Below are 19,660 nucleotides of genomic sequence, written 5' to 3' on the forward strand. Positions count from 1 at the left end.
TCCGGGAGAAATTTAGGACCCTCTTGTCTTTTTGTCTGTGTGCATGTGTTTCCTTGGAAAGTACTGCTATGTTTCTCTTTGCTGTGTGGCAACTTAAGCCTCTTCAGCCTGGGATAAAATCATCTTCAGTGGTGTTAATAATGTACTTAAAATCAATGTATTTGAAAGTAGATTAAAATTATTGTTTAAGATATATTCATGGCAGAAAGGTTAAAGGGGCCTAACAGTACTATGTGTAGTATTTTATTTTTAACAGTACAAGTGACCCTTGAACAACATGGGGATTAGGGATGCCGACCTCTTTGCAGTCAGAAATCTATAACTTTTAAGTCCCTCAGAATTTAACTACTGATAGCCTGCTGTTGACTGGAAGCCTCGCTAATAACATAAATGGTCAATTAACATGTATTTTGTGTTATATGGATATATACTGTTTTCTTTCAATAAAGCAAACTAGAGAAAAGAAAATGTTAAGAAAGAAGAGAAAATACATTTATAGTATTTACTAAAAAACCCCACAAATAAGTGGACCCATGCAGTTCCAACCTGTGTTGTTCAAAGGTCAACTATAGTTTACTACGATTTAGGTTAGACTTAGATTAGACTATTTGCATGATTATGACTCGTTTCCTTTGTGCATGAAATATCGATTTTACTTTTCCAGCTATTTTTATTAGCTTTTGGTTTTACATCACATTAACTTAGTTTTCCTTCTTATTTGAAACCAGCTGTCCCTCCTCCAACTGACCTGCGATTCACTAACATTGGTCCAGACACGATTCGTGTTACCTGGGCCCCTCCTTCATCCATTGAATTGACCAACTTCCTGGTGCGCTACTCACCTGTGAAAAATGAGGAAGATGTTGCAGAGTTGTCAATTTCTCCTTCAGACAACGCAGTGGTCTTAACAAGTAAGTAGTCAAATGCGTCTGTTCAATAAATACTAAACTGGAGCAGAAGGAAAGAATTCTGAGTTATCAGGTAGACGCAACTATGCTCAAGACAGCTACGACAGAGCTAGAAACTAAACTCTGACTCTGACATGCAGCTCTGTAGAGTTTGGAAGATGTCATGTTTATTGTTATTTTAATTTAACTTTGATAACTACAACTTTTTTTAAAAAATCCGTGGAAAAACAGCAGTGAACAAGTTCTGCTTCCACATAAGCACGTAAAAATGTATGTCAAGAGAAATTATGTAACTAAATCTGAATGTTTAGAGAGCAAACGAAGATTGAAAATAGTGTCACCATATCTGTTTTATTATCATTCTTTACAAAAGTGTCAGCAGGGAATCTATTTAGCATTGGAAAACGTAGAAACTGGTTACTCAAGATAGACCAAGATGCTCTTTTGAAGGAAGAACCAGTTTAATTTGTATTACAAAGAGAATCTGTTAGCAGGATTTCTCTGAAGGCTGAGGACTTAGAAAACAACTGACATTAAAATAAACAACAATTTATGGAAATTGTATTTTTCGAGTTCCTACTCTTTTGAAATAGATATCTTTTATTAAAGAAAATTAAGGTGAGCTACAATATGGTGTTATGTTTCAAGTAAGTGTTGCTTCTCAGTATTTTCATTATAATAAAGTATATACATACAAACAGCCAGTTTCTACATAAGGAAAAAATAACAGATTTAGGTCATCACCAAACGATGGGCGAAAACACCCTCTGTCCTTCCGACATATTTTAAAAAGTGAAAAACAGCTCTACATGACCACAGTTTTGGTTTCTCATTTTGTGGCTGAGAGCAAGAGCATCCTTCCATCTGCCCACCAGTGGGGCTGTTGTTTCTCTTCTGAGCACTGTCAATCACTACACAGGAGCCCCTACCTCAGGACCAGTGTCTGCCCCACCTTAGCCACAGACCCATCACATGTCCATTATGTGTTCTAAGAACTTGTTCTAGATCCTACTCTAGATCCCAAGGTAGCCATATTCCCCCCAGAGAAGCCATTATGACCCTATTTTACAAATGAAGCAACTGAGGTCCTAAGTGGTTAAATTGCCTCTAGCCAAAGCAGAAAGGAGGAAAGTGGAGTCCAAGTCCCCAGCAGGAGCCTCTTTTAAAAGCCTGAAGGGGAGACAATGCAGAGGGGAAAGGGGTTTAGTGAGTAGTTCAATGGTTAATAACTTTATACTGTACGTTTTTTTGGTACCTAAAAATGGGAGAAGAGGATATACAGAAATGTATAAGTAATTTTTTGTAAGTGTTCTGTTCTCATCTTAATATGGTAGAACTGATCACTTTCCCTTTGAGGTATTACTTTTCCAGTAAAAGTTAATTATCAAGACCATTGGTCATGGCCTGGGAAACTCCTGTTTGATCTTGGGTAAATACATCAAAGAAGGTAACTTCATTATGCCTCAGTTTTCTCATTTGCAAAATGGGAGTAATTGTAAACCAGACTTTTGGAGGTGATGGATATGCTCATTATCTAAAATGTGGCGATACGTCAAAACCTGCCAAACTGAACGCTTTAAATACATAACAGTTTATTGTATGGTAGTAAAGCTGTTTTAAAAAAGTAGCAAGCTACTTCACTGGATTATTCTGAGGAGTAAATGACAGTCTATAGCGCTAAGGTCACCATTATCCCATGCCTTCAACAGACACACTATTAAGTGGGTGATAGAAATATTACTATGTTACAGCAACTCCACGTTATTGCAGAGCCCTCTGAGTCACACTCATGGAGGTGAGTTACTTACAGAGGTGGAACTGAGGGCAAGACTTAGAGATGCTACGGGGCAAGGTGACCTTCCCTATCACCTAATGACAGCCATCTCCGAGCAGTGTCGTTCGCTCAGGTATAAGCAGGCTATAGAACTGGACACTTGGACATGTTATAAGTTCACGTAGTCCCAGGGCTGCTTTGGTTTTTCATGCTTTCAAGCACAATTTTAAAATAAGTCTCATTTGCCTCTTTAGATCTCCTGCCTGGGACAGAATATTTAGTCAGTGTCTCCAGTGTTTATGAACAACATGAGAGCACACCTCTTAGAGGAAGACAGAAAACAGGTGAGTCATGTTGGCAATATGCTTATCAAGTAGCTTTCACCTTCCGATTTGAAATAACAAAATGGGATGTGTCTTCTAAAAATACATCCCCATCTTTTGTGGTGGTGATGGTGGTGCTTGTAGCCTTGTCATTACTTTTTTTTTTTTTTTATTGCTGGTCTTAAAAATTAAAAGACACCTATTCAACTATTACCCTGACTTTGTCACCAAGATTCTACTCTCTGCTTCCAGAGAGGATGAAACTTAGTCTAGAAACTTTGTCGTCTATCTTTTTAAAAAATTCCCTAGAAGAGTATCTCATAATGTCTATTATTTAGAGATGGCAAACATTCCTTCTCATTAGGCAGCTCTGTCTAATGATGGACCCAATGCTGTCATTGTCATATAAGTATTTTTTTTTACTAAGCCAACAAGTTTATCTCTTTTTTCTACTTGAGGAAATATTCATTTACTATAAAAAGGAATTTGAATCCCATAAAATGATGTCCTTTCTTAAATAGGAGTGTTTTAAAAAAAATTTTCTGTTTAACAAAGTGCAGTTTAGTATATCTATTAATATATTTGTTATAGTCCATTTGCTTCCAAAAAGGAGTTCTGATATCTCAATTTGGTTTGAATATGCTATTGAATAGAATAAGTAAATGTTATAACTGAAACAGAAATTTGTTGGAAGTCTCAGAGAGGTTAAGTGATTTGAATTGGAGATGAACTCTAAATTTTTGCTAGTTTTCTGTACTGCACTAAATTCTCAATTCATGAGAAATTACTTACATTGTAATTTGTCCAGAATAATGTCTTATTTTAGTTTTAGAAAGTTTTATGTTTGGCATCATTATCACCATGTTGACATATCAATTCCCTCAAGCACAGGAAGCTTCTTTGAGAGCCAAACACTTAACTTGAGAGTGGGCAGATCTTGTCTTACTTTGAGAGATCCACTTATAGGAATGAAACATAGAATACTTGAACACTGAAGCATTTGAAAATATCAATTCCCAGAATTTCTTAAACACTTAGTCTTCAAATATGATGTGGAAACCTACTTTAATGATACATGTAACCTACTGTAATGACACTTGGATCACAGCAAAAGAAAAATGAAGAGAATGCTTGAGTTGGCCATTTTGAACTGAGTCAGTTTATGAATTTGAAATTTATACATGGCGTAGAATCAGTGCATCGTAACCTGAGGTTTATGGCAGTTCACTGTGTTAATGAGAAAAATAGAAACGTGGGATGTATGTTACTTTCTCCTGTGCTTTTTCTCACTCCCTAAGCTGCTGGTGTCTTTTTTTCTCTCTCTCATTCTCTCTCTTCTTCCCCTGGGGTGGAAAAAACAGGTCTCGATTCTCCAACTGGCATTGACTTTTCTGATATCACTGCCAACTCTTTCACTGTCCACTGGATTGCTCCTCGAGCCACCATCACTGGCTACAGGATTCGCCATCATCCTGAACACAGTGGCGGAAGACCTCGAGAAGATCGAGTGCCCCCATCTCGGAATTCCATCACCCTCACCAACCTCAATCCAGGGGCAGAATATGTGGTCAGCATCGTTGCGCTTAATGGCAGAGAGGAAAGTGCCCCCTTGGTTGGCCAGCAATCAACAGGTAACTTGTTTTCTGGTCTTCAAAGGACTTTCCAATGCAGGTGATGTCTTCTGCGAAATAGCTTTGTGTTGTCTAAGTCATCATCTCAAAAAGGAAAAATCTCCTCAGACTATATTAAAGAAGATACTTTTTAGTATCCCAAGAAATTTCTCTCCTGATTTAGGTATTTATGCATTTTAACAGCTACAGGCTTATTCAAAATATAGAAAACACTCTATTTCAGAGTTCCCTTAAAGACATAATTATTTTAATGTAATTAGGAGATAGATGCTGAAATACTTAAAATTATCATTATGATATCTAGTTGCACATGGATTAACAGAGAGAGAGAGAGAGAGAGAGAGAGAGAGAGAGAGAGAGAGAGAGAGAGAGACATTACTAGTTAGCAAATACTTAAAGGACAGGAATATGCATGTTTGTTATATTATATTTGCAACTTTTGTGTCACTTTAAATTTTTTCAAAATAATAAGTTGAGGGGAAAAAACCCTTTGATAAATTTAAAATCATCATTTTATCACAATTTGAATTGACTCCTTAACCCTTTACCTTAAATTGTTTATATTTTTTAATTCTGCTGATTTCATAGTGTTTGCATTATCATATGAAAGAATTATAAAGCAATTATCAGGAAAATGAACAAAATGTAAATCTGGGCATCATTTGAAAGTTATAGATATGAAAACCCCCTCCCACCCCTCACTCTCTTACTCTTTCTAGTTTCTGATGTTCCAAGAGACCTGGAAGTTATTGCCACGACCCCCAACAGCCTACTGATCAGCTGGGATGCTCCTGCTGTCACAGTGAGATATTACCGGATCACCTATGGAGAAACAGGTGCGTTAGTGAAATGCTGTTTCATATCCTGATCAAGCCAGATTCTGCTGTGGGTAATCTGAAAGCCCACAGTAAACACATCATAAAAGGAAGTTTGGCAAGTCCATTCAGTGGAGCCTTGTCTTTTCCAACAAATATATGGAAAATATATATGACATAATTGGTGGCAAAATCAAGATAAAAAGTTGTTTGTATAATACTAGAGGGGGAACAGTAGAATTAAGGAAGAAAGGATTGTAAATTCACGAGCATATTATCAGTGGCAAAATGGTAAGTGCTTCGTGTTTTTCTTCTTTTTACTTTCCCGTATTTTCAAAATTTTATTTAACATGAATACGCGCCATTAAAATTTTGAAAAAGGAACACCATTTTTGCAATCCTGGGTTGAGGATTTACTTTCTTCTCTCTTTTCATGTTAACCAACAACTCAGTGACTTCTTAAAGCTAGGATGTTAAAATAGCATTAACTGCAGTTTCCTCCCAATTTTTACACACTCGCATAAATAAATATACCTTTCTGTTCAAGCCCTGTTAATGGCACTCTTTTAAAGGGAATATGCAAAGGTTTGACTTACATGCTACTCTCAGTATGTTAATCCATTTACTCAGTAATCCCCCTCCTCATACTTTGAACTGCTCTCTTTTCAAACAGGAGGAAATAGCCCCGTTCAGGAGTTCACTGTGCCTGGAAGCAAGTCTACAGCTACCATCAGTGGCCTGAAACCTGGAGTAGACTACACCATCACTGTTTATGCTGTCACTGGCCGTGGGGACAGCCCAGCGAGCAGCAAGCCAGTTTCCATTGATTATCGAACAGGTACCGACTCCTCTGGGATGACACATGCATATTTACTTTGATAGTTTTTACGATGTTCTCCCAAGGTATTTTATCCATTGTACGTTGCTTTTCTTTTTTAATAAGACAAAGCAACATCTACAGCTAGCCGACTTTGAGCCAAATATACAAAGAAGCACCCCCCAAGGGCGGGGATTGTTGTCTGATTTTGTTATCGATATTTTCCATGTGCCTACAATAGAGACAGACATAGAGTGTGTTCGATAAGTATTTGTTAATGAATGAATGAATGCACTGATAAGGTAAGAAGATAAACACCTACCTGGAATGTAGTTTCTTTGTGAATGAAGCAGCCATCTTGAAAATGGGTGATGGCATCTAAATGCTTGCCCTGCCCCCAAAAGCTGTCTCTGTTTCTGCAAAAGAAACACCTGGGAGTCATTAATTGTCATAAGAGACCATCCTGTATGTATCGTAACTAGTGACAGGGACTTGTCAGTCTTATTCCGTAGACTGTGGCTTCACTCATTTCTCCTTGTTGTCATTTACAGAAATTGACAAACCAGCCCAGATGCAAGTGACTGACGTCCAGGACAACAGTATCAGTGTCAGGTGGCTGCCTTCCACTTCCCCCGTTACAGGTTACAGAGTGACCGCTACTCCCAAGAATGGCCTGGGACCATCAAAAACTAAAACTGCAGGTCCAGGTGAGAATCGCCAGCATCTCACATGTATCAGGATAAACAGACCAGAATGCTTTTGAAAATAAATGGCCACCTAACTCATTTATCATTATGTCAGTTTCTTCATTTGTGAATTCTGTGCTCAAGATTGTTTCCTACTCCCTCCACAGTAGAATTTTTGGATAACTTTTAGGATCTGTTTTTATGTGCATAGTTCTGTTTTATGGTGTGGACATCTTAAATTATTAGGTGCATCTTTGTGGTGGTGTTCGTCATGGACGCCCGGAAGAGAGAGGTGGCCTGACTGACTTTTAAAGATCTCTTTAGCTCTCATTTTTGGTTTTATACAAAATGCTTGTGAAATTAGGATCCTAAGGCAATAGATAATCTTTATTTTTTTTCACGATTAGCGTTATTCATTGTTGGGGGCTTCCTATTAAATTCTGGAGCTTGTTCTTTGGTGAGACTTTATTCCAATATGGTAATTTGTATTAGCAGTGAACATGTTTATCCAAGAGGAAATCCATGCCTGACTCCTTCATATTTTCATGATAATTCTGCAAACGAAAATCCAGGCCACCATGCATTTACTACTGAACTCTGAAAGTCACTTGGATGACCCTACAGTGGATGACAGAGATGCTGCATTTGCTTTTCTCTCCCTTTACAGATCAAACAGAAATGACTATCGAAGGCTTGCAGCCCACAGTGGAGTATGTGGTTAGTGTCTACGCTCAGAATCAAAATGGAGAGAGTCAGCCTCTGGTCCAGACTGCAGTAACCAGTACGTAACCAGTGCTTCTTTTCCATTTTCAGAGTCAGATTTTGTTCTTAGGCATCTGAATGCCCTCTGCGTGTCTTTTGCGATTAGACACAGGGAAAGTCAATTTGGTTTGTTTGTATCTTGAGCTGAGTCCCTTATAAACATTTTTTTTCCCCTTCTCAGTGCTTAGCAGTGAACATATAGGGAAAGAAGTTCTGGGATTTACCATAGTTAGTTTCTGTGCTTTAAATTTCTTTTGCTCAAATGGCCTCAGCAAAATCTTATTTGCCTATATCACATCTACAAATTATATTGCTAGGACCTGTTTTTCTATGACTGGATGGTAAAGTTGATTGAAGTGTGCTTCTTGGAGCATGTGGAGGACTGTGGCTGGACCAGCATTTAATGTAAATACTTATTGGTGTTTGGAGGGGGGGGGGGGAGTGGGGAGAAGAGTTACAGAAGGATTTTAATAATTTAAATTTAACTTTGAAAATCAACTTTACCACTTCCAAGGTATAGAAAATTCAGGTCTATGAAACTAACATCACATTGCGAAAACAAATTTTGGTGGGAGATCTTAAAATTAACACAAATAAATCCTCATTGTGAGGACATTTTGCAGGGCGTCTATGCACCTCCTGGACACCTATGTTTTAATAAGTGATGCAACATTAAATATTTTCTAAACCAAGAATATTTAAGCAAGTGTCAAGAAATTTTCCATGTAATAGTGGGTTAATTGGAATTTAATTCATCAAAGAAAATGGTATCTGCAAAACTGCTTTGCACGTTATAAAAATGCTTATTTCACAACTTGCTTTTCACATAACCTCTTACCATTAATTTGCCTAACAGACATTGATCGCCCTAAAGGACTGGCATTCACTGATGTGGATGTCGATTCCATCAAAATTGCTTGGGAAAGCCCACAGGGGCAAGTTTCCAGGTACAGGGTGACCTACTCAAGCCCTGAGGATGGAATCCATGAGCTATTCCCTGCACCTGATGGTGAAGAAGACACTGCAGAGCTGAAAGGCCTCAGGCCTGGTTCTGAGTACACAGTCAGTGTGGTTGCCTTGCACGATGATATGGAGAGCCAGCCCCTGATTGGAACCCAGTCCACAGGTATATCGTTAATTGTACCACTGGGTGCTCATGGGAGCAGCGGCTTTATGCTCTGCTGAATGAATTATACTTGATCGGGCTATCGATTCCCGTGTTAGGGGGTGAAAAAAGCAGCCTCTCTATTAGCAAAGACCCTCTTTAAGAGGAATAGTACTAAACAGTGAAATTTAGATGATGTTTATTTAAAGTCTAATAAAAGGAAATTTTGGAGTAGCTTGGCTTATAAGCAAGGCCATAAAGCAAGACATTAGAAGATACTACTATAATCGTGGATTGTTTCCAAAGCTATGACTCCCTGTAGTTATGCTCACTGTGTATAAAGGAAAGAATTTTGGCATCCTAGAGCTTACTCTAAAAAAGGAACCCAACCTGCGCCATTTAATAGCATCATGATTCTGAGAACACGTGGGTAAGACTTTCCTTTTCTGGTTAGTTAGCGTGTGCTGGGCATATAATTTGCTTAAAGGATTGAGAATCAGGCTCATAGGGAACAGTTGGTAGAGCAAATGCTGTCCACAATACTTTCCCCTCTTGTGCTTTGTTTCTGAAGCAGAGTGGAATGCTAAAGATGTGACAGCATAAATCCTGGAGGTGACAATCTGTGTTATTGCTCTTTGCTTTTCTTTTCTGCTTCTGTTGTGAGCCAATTTTCTTATGCTGCACCACACAGATTACTTCAAATTTAGCAGCGATGTCAGCCATGGGGTCCAAATAAAAAGAATATTTTAACATTAGGAGGATGGAAGATTCTGAAAAGGTTTTCCATGAAAACATAACTTATATAGGAAAAAGGCTATTGCTCATCTTGCCATATAAATGGAAAATCAATCCTAATGGACAATTAGTTAAATTGACTTGTTTTATTTTTTAAGGGAAAGCAATAAATATCTTCTAAAACCTAAAGTCTCTTAGAATTCTGACATTTACCCATGTTTCCAGTGATTCTGAATATGGGTGGATATAAAACATTTTTTCAGGGAACATTTTCTTCATTTTGCATCCCTTCTTGTACTCTCTCGTACTGAGTCTTTGCTCGACCGGGGAACCCACCTAACCAAAGAAGCACAATCTGTTCTACTTCTTGGATTTCACTTTATTTTCCATTTTCCCCATTTCCTATAAGATGACCTCTAACCAATGACCATCCCAACAGCCATTCCTGCACCAACCAACCTGAAGTTCACTCAGGTTACACCAACGAGCCTCACCGCCCAGTGGACAGCACCCAGTGTTCAGCTCACTGGGTATCGAGTGCGGGTGACCCCCAAGGAGAAGACAGGACCGATGAAAGAAATCAACCTTGCTCCTGATAGCTCATCTGTAGTTGTATCAGGACTCATGGTGAGAAGTACTCTTTTACACTGGTATAAAGAACTAGGTCATCTCTTACAATTTAAGGTTGTAGAAATGTAATAAATCTGTTCTTTGTCCTTGCTATCAAATAATTTTATTGTAATTTCGTATCAAGTAGAATTCCTCTATGCTGACCTAAGCTTTTTCAGATGACTATTGGGGACAATTTTATAAATAGCTTTGGATGTCGCACAGTTCTTTAAATGTATTGTTTATTTTAAAAGGTTGTATGTCGGGGGTGATTTATATATCTACAGACTGAATGCTTGCATGAATATACTTTGGTCATGCATTTTCTGAGCTCGGTTACTCTGTCTAGTTCGTACCAACCCAGCCTGACCTTACCTTCATTAAAACATTTTTAGTCTTTCCTAGCCATACATAGAGAAAACTATCCAGGAACCTAGGAAATTTATGTACATTTTACATAAGCTTAATCCCGGGAGAAATGACAGTAAGAGGGTTTAGAGATAGAATAGAGGATTCTCTTTGTCTCTCTAAAATGAAAAAAAAAAATCTCAGTTTACACCTGTCAGTTCATAAAGGAGAAAAATAGGCTAATACCCATTTTTCTCATTTTATTTCAGCTTAGTTTAAGTATGTAAGTTGTGACTTAGTTGGGCTTAACTCCTAAATTCATGTAATTTAAATATGTTGTTGAACATTTTCAATGTAGGAATGAAATTAATATAGGAATTTATAGTGCTATGGGTTTTGTTAGTTTATTTACTTAATTTTTTTTTTATAACCATGTTTTTTTTTTTTTTTTTTTAACTTTCTAGGTGAGACAACTCTTGGTTGACCTCACAGATTGCAAGGACCTTGTCGATTTATGATCTCTTATTTTTTAATTTTTTTTTCTATTTTATACTTATAGCACCTGGTCTTCCTAGGTAGTCTCCCATCCAAGTACTAACCAGGCCCAACCCTGCTTAGCTTCCGAGATCAGACAGGATTGTGTTTGTTCAGGGTAGCACGGCTGTAGACAGCTATGATGTTTTCCTAATGCTGTAGTGAAAATCCTTGGGCTTCAGATCATATAGCTAAAGCTTACTGTGTCCTTCTTTCTAGGTGGCCACTAAATACGAAGTGAGTGTCTATGCTCTTAAGGACTCTTTGACAAGCAGACCAGCTCAGGGAGTTGTCACTACTCTGGAGAGTGAGTAATCAAACTTTTTAGTATCTACAAACATTCTGTATAAACGGTACAGAAATTAATGAACGGTAAATGATTTTCTAGATCATTAAGTTAACGACGGAATGGCTCCCAATTTGGAAGGTGATTTGCTAGCCCATCTTTTTGACTTATGCTGGCACCTTTTATGCTCCTCCAGAAAGTGATCAACTGGCACAGAAATGAAATCACTTCATAATGTTTAAACACTGGTGTTATGAATGAAGACTAACACCTGTTTTATGCTTTACTTGTTAGGATTTACTTTCATAGAGTTAAGTTTGGGGAGGACACGCTGCCTTCTACTGTATCTTAACAGCGCAATAAATATTGGACAAAAGTGGGCCTAGATTCTAGTTTTCTGCCACATATGCTCTCATGGTTTGCTCTTTCAGAAAATTTACACATTATTTTTCAAGTATAGAAGTAAACATATTTGGTACATAATAAAGAGACATTTTTAAATGTCAAAACCTTATCTGCATGAGCTGGCCAGGCACTAATCTCTAGCTATGATCCCACACAGATGTCAGCCCTCCAAGAAGGGCCCGGGTGACAGATGCTACTGAGACCACCATCACCATTAGCTGGAGAACCAAGACTGAGACGATCACTGGCTTCCAAGTTGATGCCTTTCCAGCAAATGGCCAGAGTCCAGTTCAGAGAACCATCAGTCCAGATGTCAGAAGCTACACCATCACAGGTCAGGGAGCTCACTGTTCTGACCACATTTGTGCACTGCTATTCACAACATAAATTAGCTTATTAGTTATTCTACCATTTCCACTGATTCTATTTATTTTCAGTGTTTTATGATAGCCCAGCTGTATTTCTTAAAAACTTATTTTCAAACCATGATCAGGAATAGTTTTGTCCTGTGAATGCCTGATTTTATTTGACAGAGAAATGGCATGAGTTCCATTCATCATTTTGATTTTTAATCAATGTACCCTTTCTTATATAAAAAAATTATAATATGATGCTTAAAATTAAAAAACACTGAAATGGTGGTGTAGTGTTCTTAACATTAATATAGATTATGAAGCTTAATTAAATTTTAAAAAGCAAACAACACTACTTCATAAAGATCAATGTTGTGATCAGAGAATGTTCACTATCTGGGTCATCTAGGCCTTTTTGAGATTTAAAATTCTGATTCCAGTTATCGACCAATGACTATGAGATTATGGTAAAGAGAAAACACCTCCAGTAGGCGCTCACCTCTCATGTGCCAAGAGGGCCCCTGCTAACATATCATTTTGTATTTCCAGATTTATTTTAGTCTTTGTATGCATCAGTGATTTTCTTTTGAGATAATGTTTCTCATTAACAGTTAACACCCATACCGTGCTCTAATTTATTGTTTAAATGTGAACCACTTCTGTGGCTTGTATAAATAAGGGACGGTAGAGTAACCATGAAAATTGCAGATGAGTTTGAAGCATTTCCTAGTAAACCAAGATCAGATAAAAATAATCTCTTTACAAATCCCAGGTTTACAACCCGGCACTGACTACAAGATCCACTTGTACACCCTGAATGACAATGCCCGGAGCTCCCCCGTTGTCATCGATGCCTCCACTGGTAACTACACTTTCTACTGAAGACACTCCAACTACTTACGTCATCAGTCATGTGAACTTAAGAAACAAAAACGAAGCTGACGGTTTTGCATTATAGATCACGGTGCATCTTTACAGTTCATAGGACACTCAGATCCTCTCGAGTTCATTTTTAAGGACTGGGAAAAGAGGGTGAAAGTAATTTTCTTGGTGGTTCATTTTCTGAGAGACTGAATTTTATTTTCTTTTAGCCATTGATGCACCATCCAACCTGCGTTTCCTGGCCACCACACCTAACTCCTTGCTGGTATCATGGCAGCCACCACGTGCCAAGATTACTGGTTACATCATCAAGTATGAGAAGCCTGGATCCCCTCCCAGAGAAGTGGTCCCTCGGCCTCGCCCTGGCGTCACAGAGGCTACTATTACTGGTATTGCTGCTTCCATGTTGCCATTTTTCTCCTTACTCTCTAAGACACACAAAGTGCTTAGCAGACTCCAACTGTGTCTTGGATGCTTACCATGAGAACAAGAAGCCCATTTCTGATAAATCAAAAAACAAAAAACATTCTCTATATAGGAGCTATAAAGCTTGATCCACTTCAAAAAGCATGAATTAATAAAAATGCAATAATTTCAATGCTGTCATAAGGGCATACTACAGTCTTTTTATTTGCTGTATGTTTGCCAGATACCTGTTCATCTAGTCCTAGAAAAATACATTGTTCAAAACAAACTAGCTAATTGTGGTCCTCTCCTCTCACTCAACACCCTGAAGATCTGATGATGATCTTGCAGGACTTGCCCAGAGTGCCACCTGCTATTGCCCCTCATTATCTACTTTCACAGAATAGGTCTTGAGGCAAAGTGATGCCCTATTACGCAGGAGAGAATGCCAGGAAGGGGGATTAAGAGTTGCCTGTTTCAGTGGGAAAGATCACAGGCCTCTGGTATTATTTTTGTCCAAGAGATTAAATTTTCAAACTGTGTTTAGGGTATCTAGACTTAAAAATCCTGTAGAACACACAGGTACCAGAAGGAGACACTGCTTTTTTTTTTTTTTTTTTTTTTTTTTTTTTTTAGAACTTTGGGGATAGGAAAATAGAATCAGATATGGGAGGAGTTGAATTAGATACTTCTTACAAGGACCTCACAAAGATTGATGCCTCTCTCCTACAGAGCTCACTTAACCTGTAGTCTAACTTTTCATTGATCTTGTCACTGAGGGCTATCTGGTTATTAGGCCTACGCAGATTCAAGAATACAATCTGCAATGATCTCTTCCAAATGTATATTCCAATGGCAGTGCCCAATGCTGATAGATTTTCTGGAATTCAAAAAGGTAAATAAGGTCACATGTTAAAAGAATACCCAGGAAAAGCTAGCATATAAGTGTTTATGTGAGTGCTAGATTTGTTGCTCAGATCAATAATTTGCTAAGTGGCCATGGTATGCAGAGTATTTGGGTGTTTATCGGAAAAAAGTGAAGTCTATTTTATCTTTCAAGAGGCCAATAGCCAGAAGGAGAGAGAATGCTTGCTTCCTAGGAGTATCACCTGGTGAGACCAACCTCCACTTGACTAGCTGAGCCCACAGACGTAATGTGATGTTCTGTCCTTCCAACAGGTCTGGAGCCAGGAACTGAGTACACAATCCAAGTGATTGCCCTTAAGAACAACCAGAAGAGTGAGCCTCTGATTGGGAGGAAAAAGACAGGTAAAGAAAGAGTACCTTCTGGATAATAGCGAGATGGTCAAGACAAAACTAATTACAAATGATCGATTTTGCAATGAAAATGTTCCGCAGGTGTCGATGAATTTCTCATGAAACTTTTTTTCCTAACAGCATAGAATATGTGTTTTACTCTTTGATAACCTCACATAATCTGTTAGTCCAGTTTTATATTCCTCTTGAGTTTAGTTTTATTTTTTTTCTTAGCCAAAACAAAGCCTTTTATTCACCTTTAAAATTTTCAAAATTTTTTTCAAAATATTAAAATGTAAAAAGTGAAATTGCTATTTTTTTATACCATTTGTTGAATTAAAAAATTTTTTAAAAGTTGGGGAAAAATCCCTGTTAGTCTTTATTATTTGGTTTCTGAAACTTGGAGCTAAAGGCTCTCTTACTTTTTTAAATCTAATTTCAGTTGAATTTGAAGAAAATGCTATATTTATGCCGATAGGAGAATTTAAAATAAAAATATATATATTTATTTTTATCTATTTTTATCATTTTAAACCATAAAAAAAAGTTGAGCTGAACCTCTGGAATTCTCATTGTTCAGACTCTGATATAATTCGTGTGAATTCTAGTCCTTAGAACATAATTCCGAAATGAAAAAAAAAAGAGGAAAAAAAAGCTGCGTATTTCAGTTTCATTGGGCTTAATTCAAGCAGAGACAGCTTCTATGGAGCTCGGCAGTCCAAAGCTTGGTGTGTGTGCTAAGTTCATACCAACACTTTTTCCATTCTAAATTCTAAAGAAATCTTTAAGAAAAAAAAAATCATAAAGATTCCTTTCTGGAAAAAGTGTTTTGTGGTCTAAAAACTGCTCGTTTTCCAGGGTCTTTGATCAGACCGATACAGTCATTGTTGCCTGAATTGATGATGACTACTGCTGCTACTTGTGGGAGCTTAACACGCTTTGCTTTTTTGGCTCTAACCTCTCTTGGCTAGATGAGCTTCCCCAACTGGTAACCCTTCCACACCCCAACCTTCAAGGACCAGAGATCTTGGATGTTCCTTCCACAGCTCAAAAGACCCCTTTCATCACCAACCCTGAGTATGACACTGGAAACGGTATTCAGCTTCCTGGCACTTCGGGTCAGCAGCCCAGTGTTGGGCAACAAATGATCTTTGAGGAACATGGTTTCAGGCGGACCACACCGCCCACAGCGGCCACCCCCGTAAGGCATAGGCCAGGACAATATACGCCAAATATAAATGAGGATATCCAAATTGGTCATGTCCCCAGGGGAGACGTAGACCACCATCTCTACCCTCACGTTCCTGGACTCAATCCAAATGCTTCTACAGGACAAGAAGCTGTCTCTCAGACCACCATCTCTTGGACCCCATTCCAGGAAAGCTCTGAGTACATAATTTCATGCCATCCAATTGGCATTGATGAAGAACCGTTACAGGTAATTAATTTTTCCTTTACTTCTGACTAGGAAGCTTAGAAAGGAGTAAGTTAGATAACTAAAGTGACCAGAGCTCTGAAGTAAAGTGGCTACATTTCTAGGACCTCTTAGAAAGCAACCTTTTAAAAAAATCTTGATATGGTTCTACTTCGGGGGAATGTAACAGAGCTTTTATTTAGTAAAGAGAACGAAATCATTTCTATCATTCTCACACATTTGAGGCTCCTTAGTAATACAGACAAAAAAAAAATGGTCCTAGAAAAAAGAGAGAAATATTCTGCCTGAATTTACATTTATGGTTTGCCCTTGAAGAATCTCATTATCTACAATATATCTAAAGAGAAAGAACTTAGGTAAAGCTGTGCAAATCAGCTGTTACAAGTGATTAATTCTCTAACCAAAACTTCTGTTCTTTAACTTGTCTTGTACTATTATCAATTTTATTGTATTCTTATTTTTAGAAAGTGGCAGAATTTAAAAAACTCACTATGACTGTGGAAGACTTATGGGCTTAGAAACTTGAATTCGAGGATTTGACAAAGTGTTTTAAGGACCCCAACATTGGGGTCAAGTGCCACCTTGCACAGGATAAATAAATTTCCCTACGTAGCAGTGCCCATATTTTATGTAAAGCGGGCATGGCCAGGGTTTCCGGAGGCCTTGCACAGACCTCTGACTGCAGTGGGACGCGGCCGAGGCTGTATCTAGAATTATTGAGGGCTCCTGCTGACTGCGGAGCACATAGGGTAGATTTGGGCAGGAAAATCTGGCACATAAACGTGAGAACCCCCTCACCCAAGTTCCATTTCTTTCCTTGGCTGGTTGGAACCTTTACCCCCTCCCTCTTTATTTGTCTCCCTTTATTTTGTTTACACTGCGAGGGCTATTAATGAGAGAATAAGGAAAGTCATGTGGATTCCTCGCTCTAATGCTTTCTCCCCCACTTTGGATGTGCCAATAATTATAGTTCCGAGTTCCTGGAACTTCTGCTAGTGCTACCCTGACGGGCCTTACGAGGGGGGCCACCTACAAGATCATAGTGGAGGCGCTGAAAGACCAGAAGAGGCACAAGGTTCGGGAGGAGGTTGTCACTGTGGGCAACTCAGGTATGTGAACGCGTGTTATTTATTTAGGCCCAGGCTCCCCTCTAGGATGCTTGTTCTGCTGACTGTTCCTCTGTTGCTGTTGTCTTTTAACTTTGGGAAATCATGTTACACATCATCATGAAGTAAAGGAGCAACTTTTAAATTCAATTATTTTCCCCTAATCACATTCTAGTATCTTTGTAAAACGCATACCTATTTGATGGAGTCTCAAACAGTGACATGGCGGTAGACCTAGAATGGGCTTCAGACATTTAGACTAACACTGAGTCCCTACTAGTGATATCTGAGTTGGTACAGGGCATAAGTCTCCTGATCTCTGTCCCCAGACCCTCTCTATCTCACCATGTTGCTATCTTCTTGAGTGATTTTTAGGTACCATAACTGGAAATTTCTCATCAGCAGACATAAGGGACAGCTGGTGTTTATTCCTGATACAAAATGCTACCAACATGGCCCATTTCTATCCAAAGAGCTCCCTTATTCCAATTTTTCTGATTATATAGATTCAAAGCCTCTATCGAGATGGAGTGGCCATCGACTTTCTTGGTTGCACCTGAAAAGTTCTTTAAATCCACTTGACTTTTCAATCTGCAGCAGCTGAAGATTCACCAAGGAACACGAGATAGGGAATAATCAAAATTGTGAATCTCGAATCTCTCAACCAGAGGGTTCTCTATCATCGGGAAGTGCTAAATTCTTTCTCTGCCAAGTGACAGACGTTATTCCTAGGGCCAGTTTGCTTAATCTCAGCCTCCTTCCGTTTTTGATAGATGACTACGCTATTTTACATGTGAATTAAGCAGTTGGATATCTGGGGGTGGAGGTGGGGAGGATCGTTTTGTGCTTGTTGCAGTGCATATCTGCGGTAACACATATTTTTTCCTTTGTGTGGCTTTACTAGTGGAATGCCATATGAAAGGAATTTCCACATCATTTTTTTTAAAAAAGATTCCGTCTCTATAACTTTAGTCAGGTGTTATTATAACTCCCGGCTATTTTGGGGAGGGTTATTGAAACCCCTCGTAGAAGTTTAAGTTCCTTCCATTTTTCTTTCTGATTCCTTCTTCCCAGCAGCAATATTCTGTATTCTAGCCAGGTTCTCCTGGCTTTGAGACATTTCAGACTTCTTAATTTCTCCAAAATGCTATTGTCTTCCAGGGTAGTGCCTTTTAAAATATTAGACACTTTAAATATCTATGGCTTTTGAGCTTTTGATTTTTTTCACTGTAAAAACGAAATATATACACTGGATTCAAGGTCATAAAAGTTAGTTTATTTAATTTTTAGAGAATAATTTGAAGCATGCTTTGTTTGCATGAATTATTTTAAAATAAACTTTCCTAAAACATGAAGACCAAGATCTTAGATAACATAAAGAGAGTTCATTACTTATTACTAAGTCATTTATATTCCATTGCTTCTTCTTATTTGGAACATTTGATTTTATTTATAAAGCGAAGCAGTCCTACAATTGATAATAGTGTATAAAATATAGGATTTTTGCACTATCATGCAAAAAATGCAATAATGAAAGTGAAGATCACATTATAATAGAATATAAAAATGCTAAGACTTTTGCATTAAAAGCAAAAGATGTCTTCTAGTAATTATTCTTTATTTGGTGAGCACTTTCTAATTGTTGGCAATACACCAGTTCTCTGAATTAATGGTCTCGTGTAATCATCACAAGATCTTGAGTAGGTAGAGATATTTTTATTTTTATCCTCATATTACAGATGCCTATAATATAACTAGGTTTAAGGTCACTCAGATAGATACTCATGGACAGGTTTTTCCAGTCTTTGCATCTCACTGAAATTTTTAACTGGATTAAATTGGGTGAGGATCCACATTTACCAGAAATGATTTTTTAGCACTGATGGCAAAAATGAAAGATGGATCCCTTTTAATATGCTTGTGGCAAGTGTCCGTTGGCAACATCTAAGTGTCGTTTATTAGACCAGCTGTTGCATTGATAGGACAGGTGAATGCTTCTTAATGCTACTGGGAATTTTGTTTTAAATTAAGTCATTATATAGAATAATTCGGTTTTCTTTTTATGGTCCAAAACCACCAATAAGATGTCTTTTTTTTTTTTTTTTTTTTGCTTTTTCCTCCTTTTCTTCATGTAGTTGACCAAGGTCCAAACCAACCTACGGATGACTCGTGCTTTGACCCCTACACGGTTTCTCATTATGCCATTGGAGAGGAGTGGGAGCGACTGTCTGAAACTGGCTTTAAACTCTCCTGCCAGTGCTTAGGCTTTGGCAGTGGTCATTTCAGATGTGACTCGTCTAGTGAGTAGCTTGCTTTGTCCACCCTCTTGTTCGTCCATCTCTTCTCGTTCCGTGCATTTGCACCAAGTGGCAAGGAATCATGTTTGGCTGACACGGGCTCTTCCAAACATGAGGCAAACAGGGGAGGGGCTGCTTGACTCAAAGTAACATTTTGCATCATAGAAAAATGATGGGAAATTTTACT

At 38.2% G+C, this 19,660-nt stretch overlaps 1 protein-coding gene and 1 pseudogene across 12 annotated transcripts in view; one reads left to right on the top strand and one right to left on the bottom strand.

Moving 5' to 3' along the window:
* Window positions 1–19,660, top strand: part of FN1 (fibronectin 1) — a 64,720-nt gene that overhangs the window by 38,833 nt on the left and 6,227 nt on the right. For 2 of the 12 annotated variants that reach the window (XM_036236002.1, XM_016150057.2), the window contains 17 exons: window positions 729–911; window positions 2,937–3,026; window positions 4,367–4,636; window positions 5,356–5,472; window positions 6,125–6,289; window positions 6,820–6,975; window positions 7,622–7,735; window positions 8,573–8,842; window positions 9,996–10,183; window positions 11,267–11,354; window positions 11,896–12,072; window positions 12,864–12,953; window positions 13,183–13,362; window positions 14,558–14,647; window positions 15,607–16,073; window positions 17,041–17,179; window positions 19,312–19,476. In XM_036236002.1, coding sequence (XP_036091895.1) covers window positions 729–911; window positions 2,937–3,026; window positions 4,367–4,636; window positions 5,356–5,472; window positions 6,125–6,289; window positions 6,820–6,975; window positions 7,622–7,735; window positions 8,573–8,842; window positions 9,996–10,183; window positions 11,267–11,354; window positions 11,896–12,072; window positions 12,864–12,953; window positions 13,183–13,362; window positions 14,558–14,647; window positions 15,607–16,073; window positions 17,041–17,179; window positions 19,312–19,476 — 2,949 coding nt within the window. The remainder of the gene's footprint in view (window positions 1–728; window positions 912–2,936; window positions 3,027–4,366; window positions 4,637–5,355; window positions 5,473–6,124; window positions 6,290–6,819; window positions 6,976–7,621; window positions 7,736–8,572; window positions 8,843–9,995; window positions 10,184–11,266; window positions 11,355–11,895; window positions 12,073–12,863; window positions 12,954–13,182; window positions 13,363–14,557; window positions 14,648–15,606; window positions 16,074–17,040; window positions 17,180–19,311; window positions 19,477–19,660) is intronic. The other 10 variants (XM_036236003.1, XM_036236006.1, XM_036236007.1 and 7 more) reach the window with 5 other exon arrangements.
* On the bottom strand, window positions 11,064–11,182 carry LOC118614055 (annotated as a pseudogene).

The sequence above is a fragment of the Rousettus aegyptiacus genome, unplaced genomic scaffold (genome assembly GCF_014176215.1).
Source record: "Rousettus aegyptiacus isolate mRouAeg1 unplaced genomic scaffold, mRouAeg1.p scaffold_m13_p_2, whole genome shotgun sequence".
In the NCBI taxonomy this organism is placed as follows: domain Eukaryota; kingdom Metazoa; phylum Chordata; class Mammalia; order Chiroptera; family Pteropodidae; genus Rousettus; species Rousettus aegyptiacus.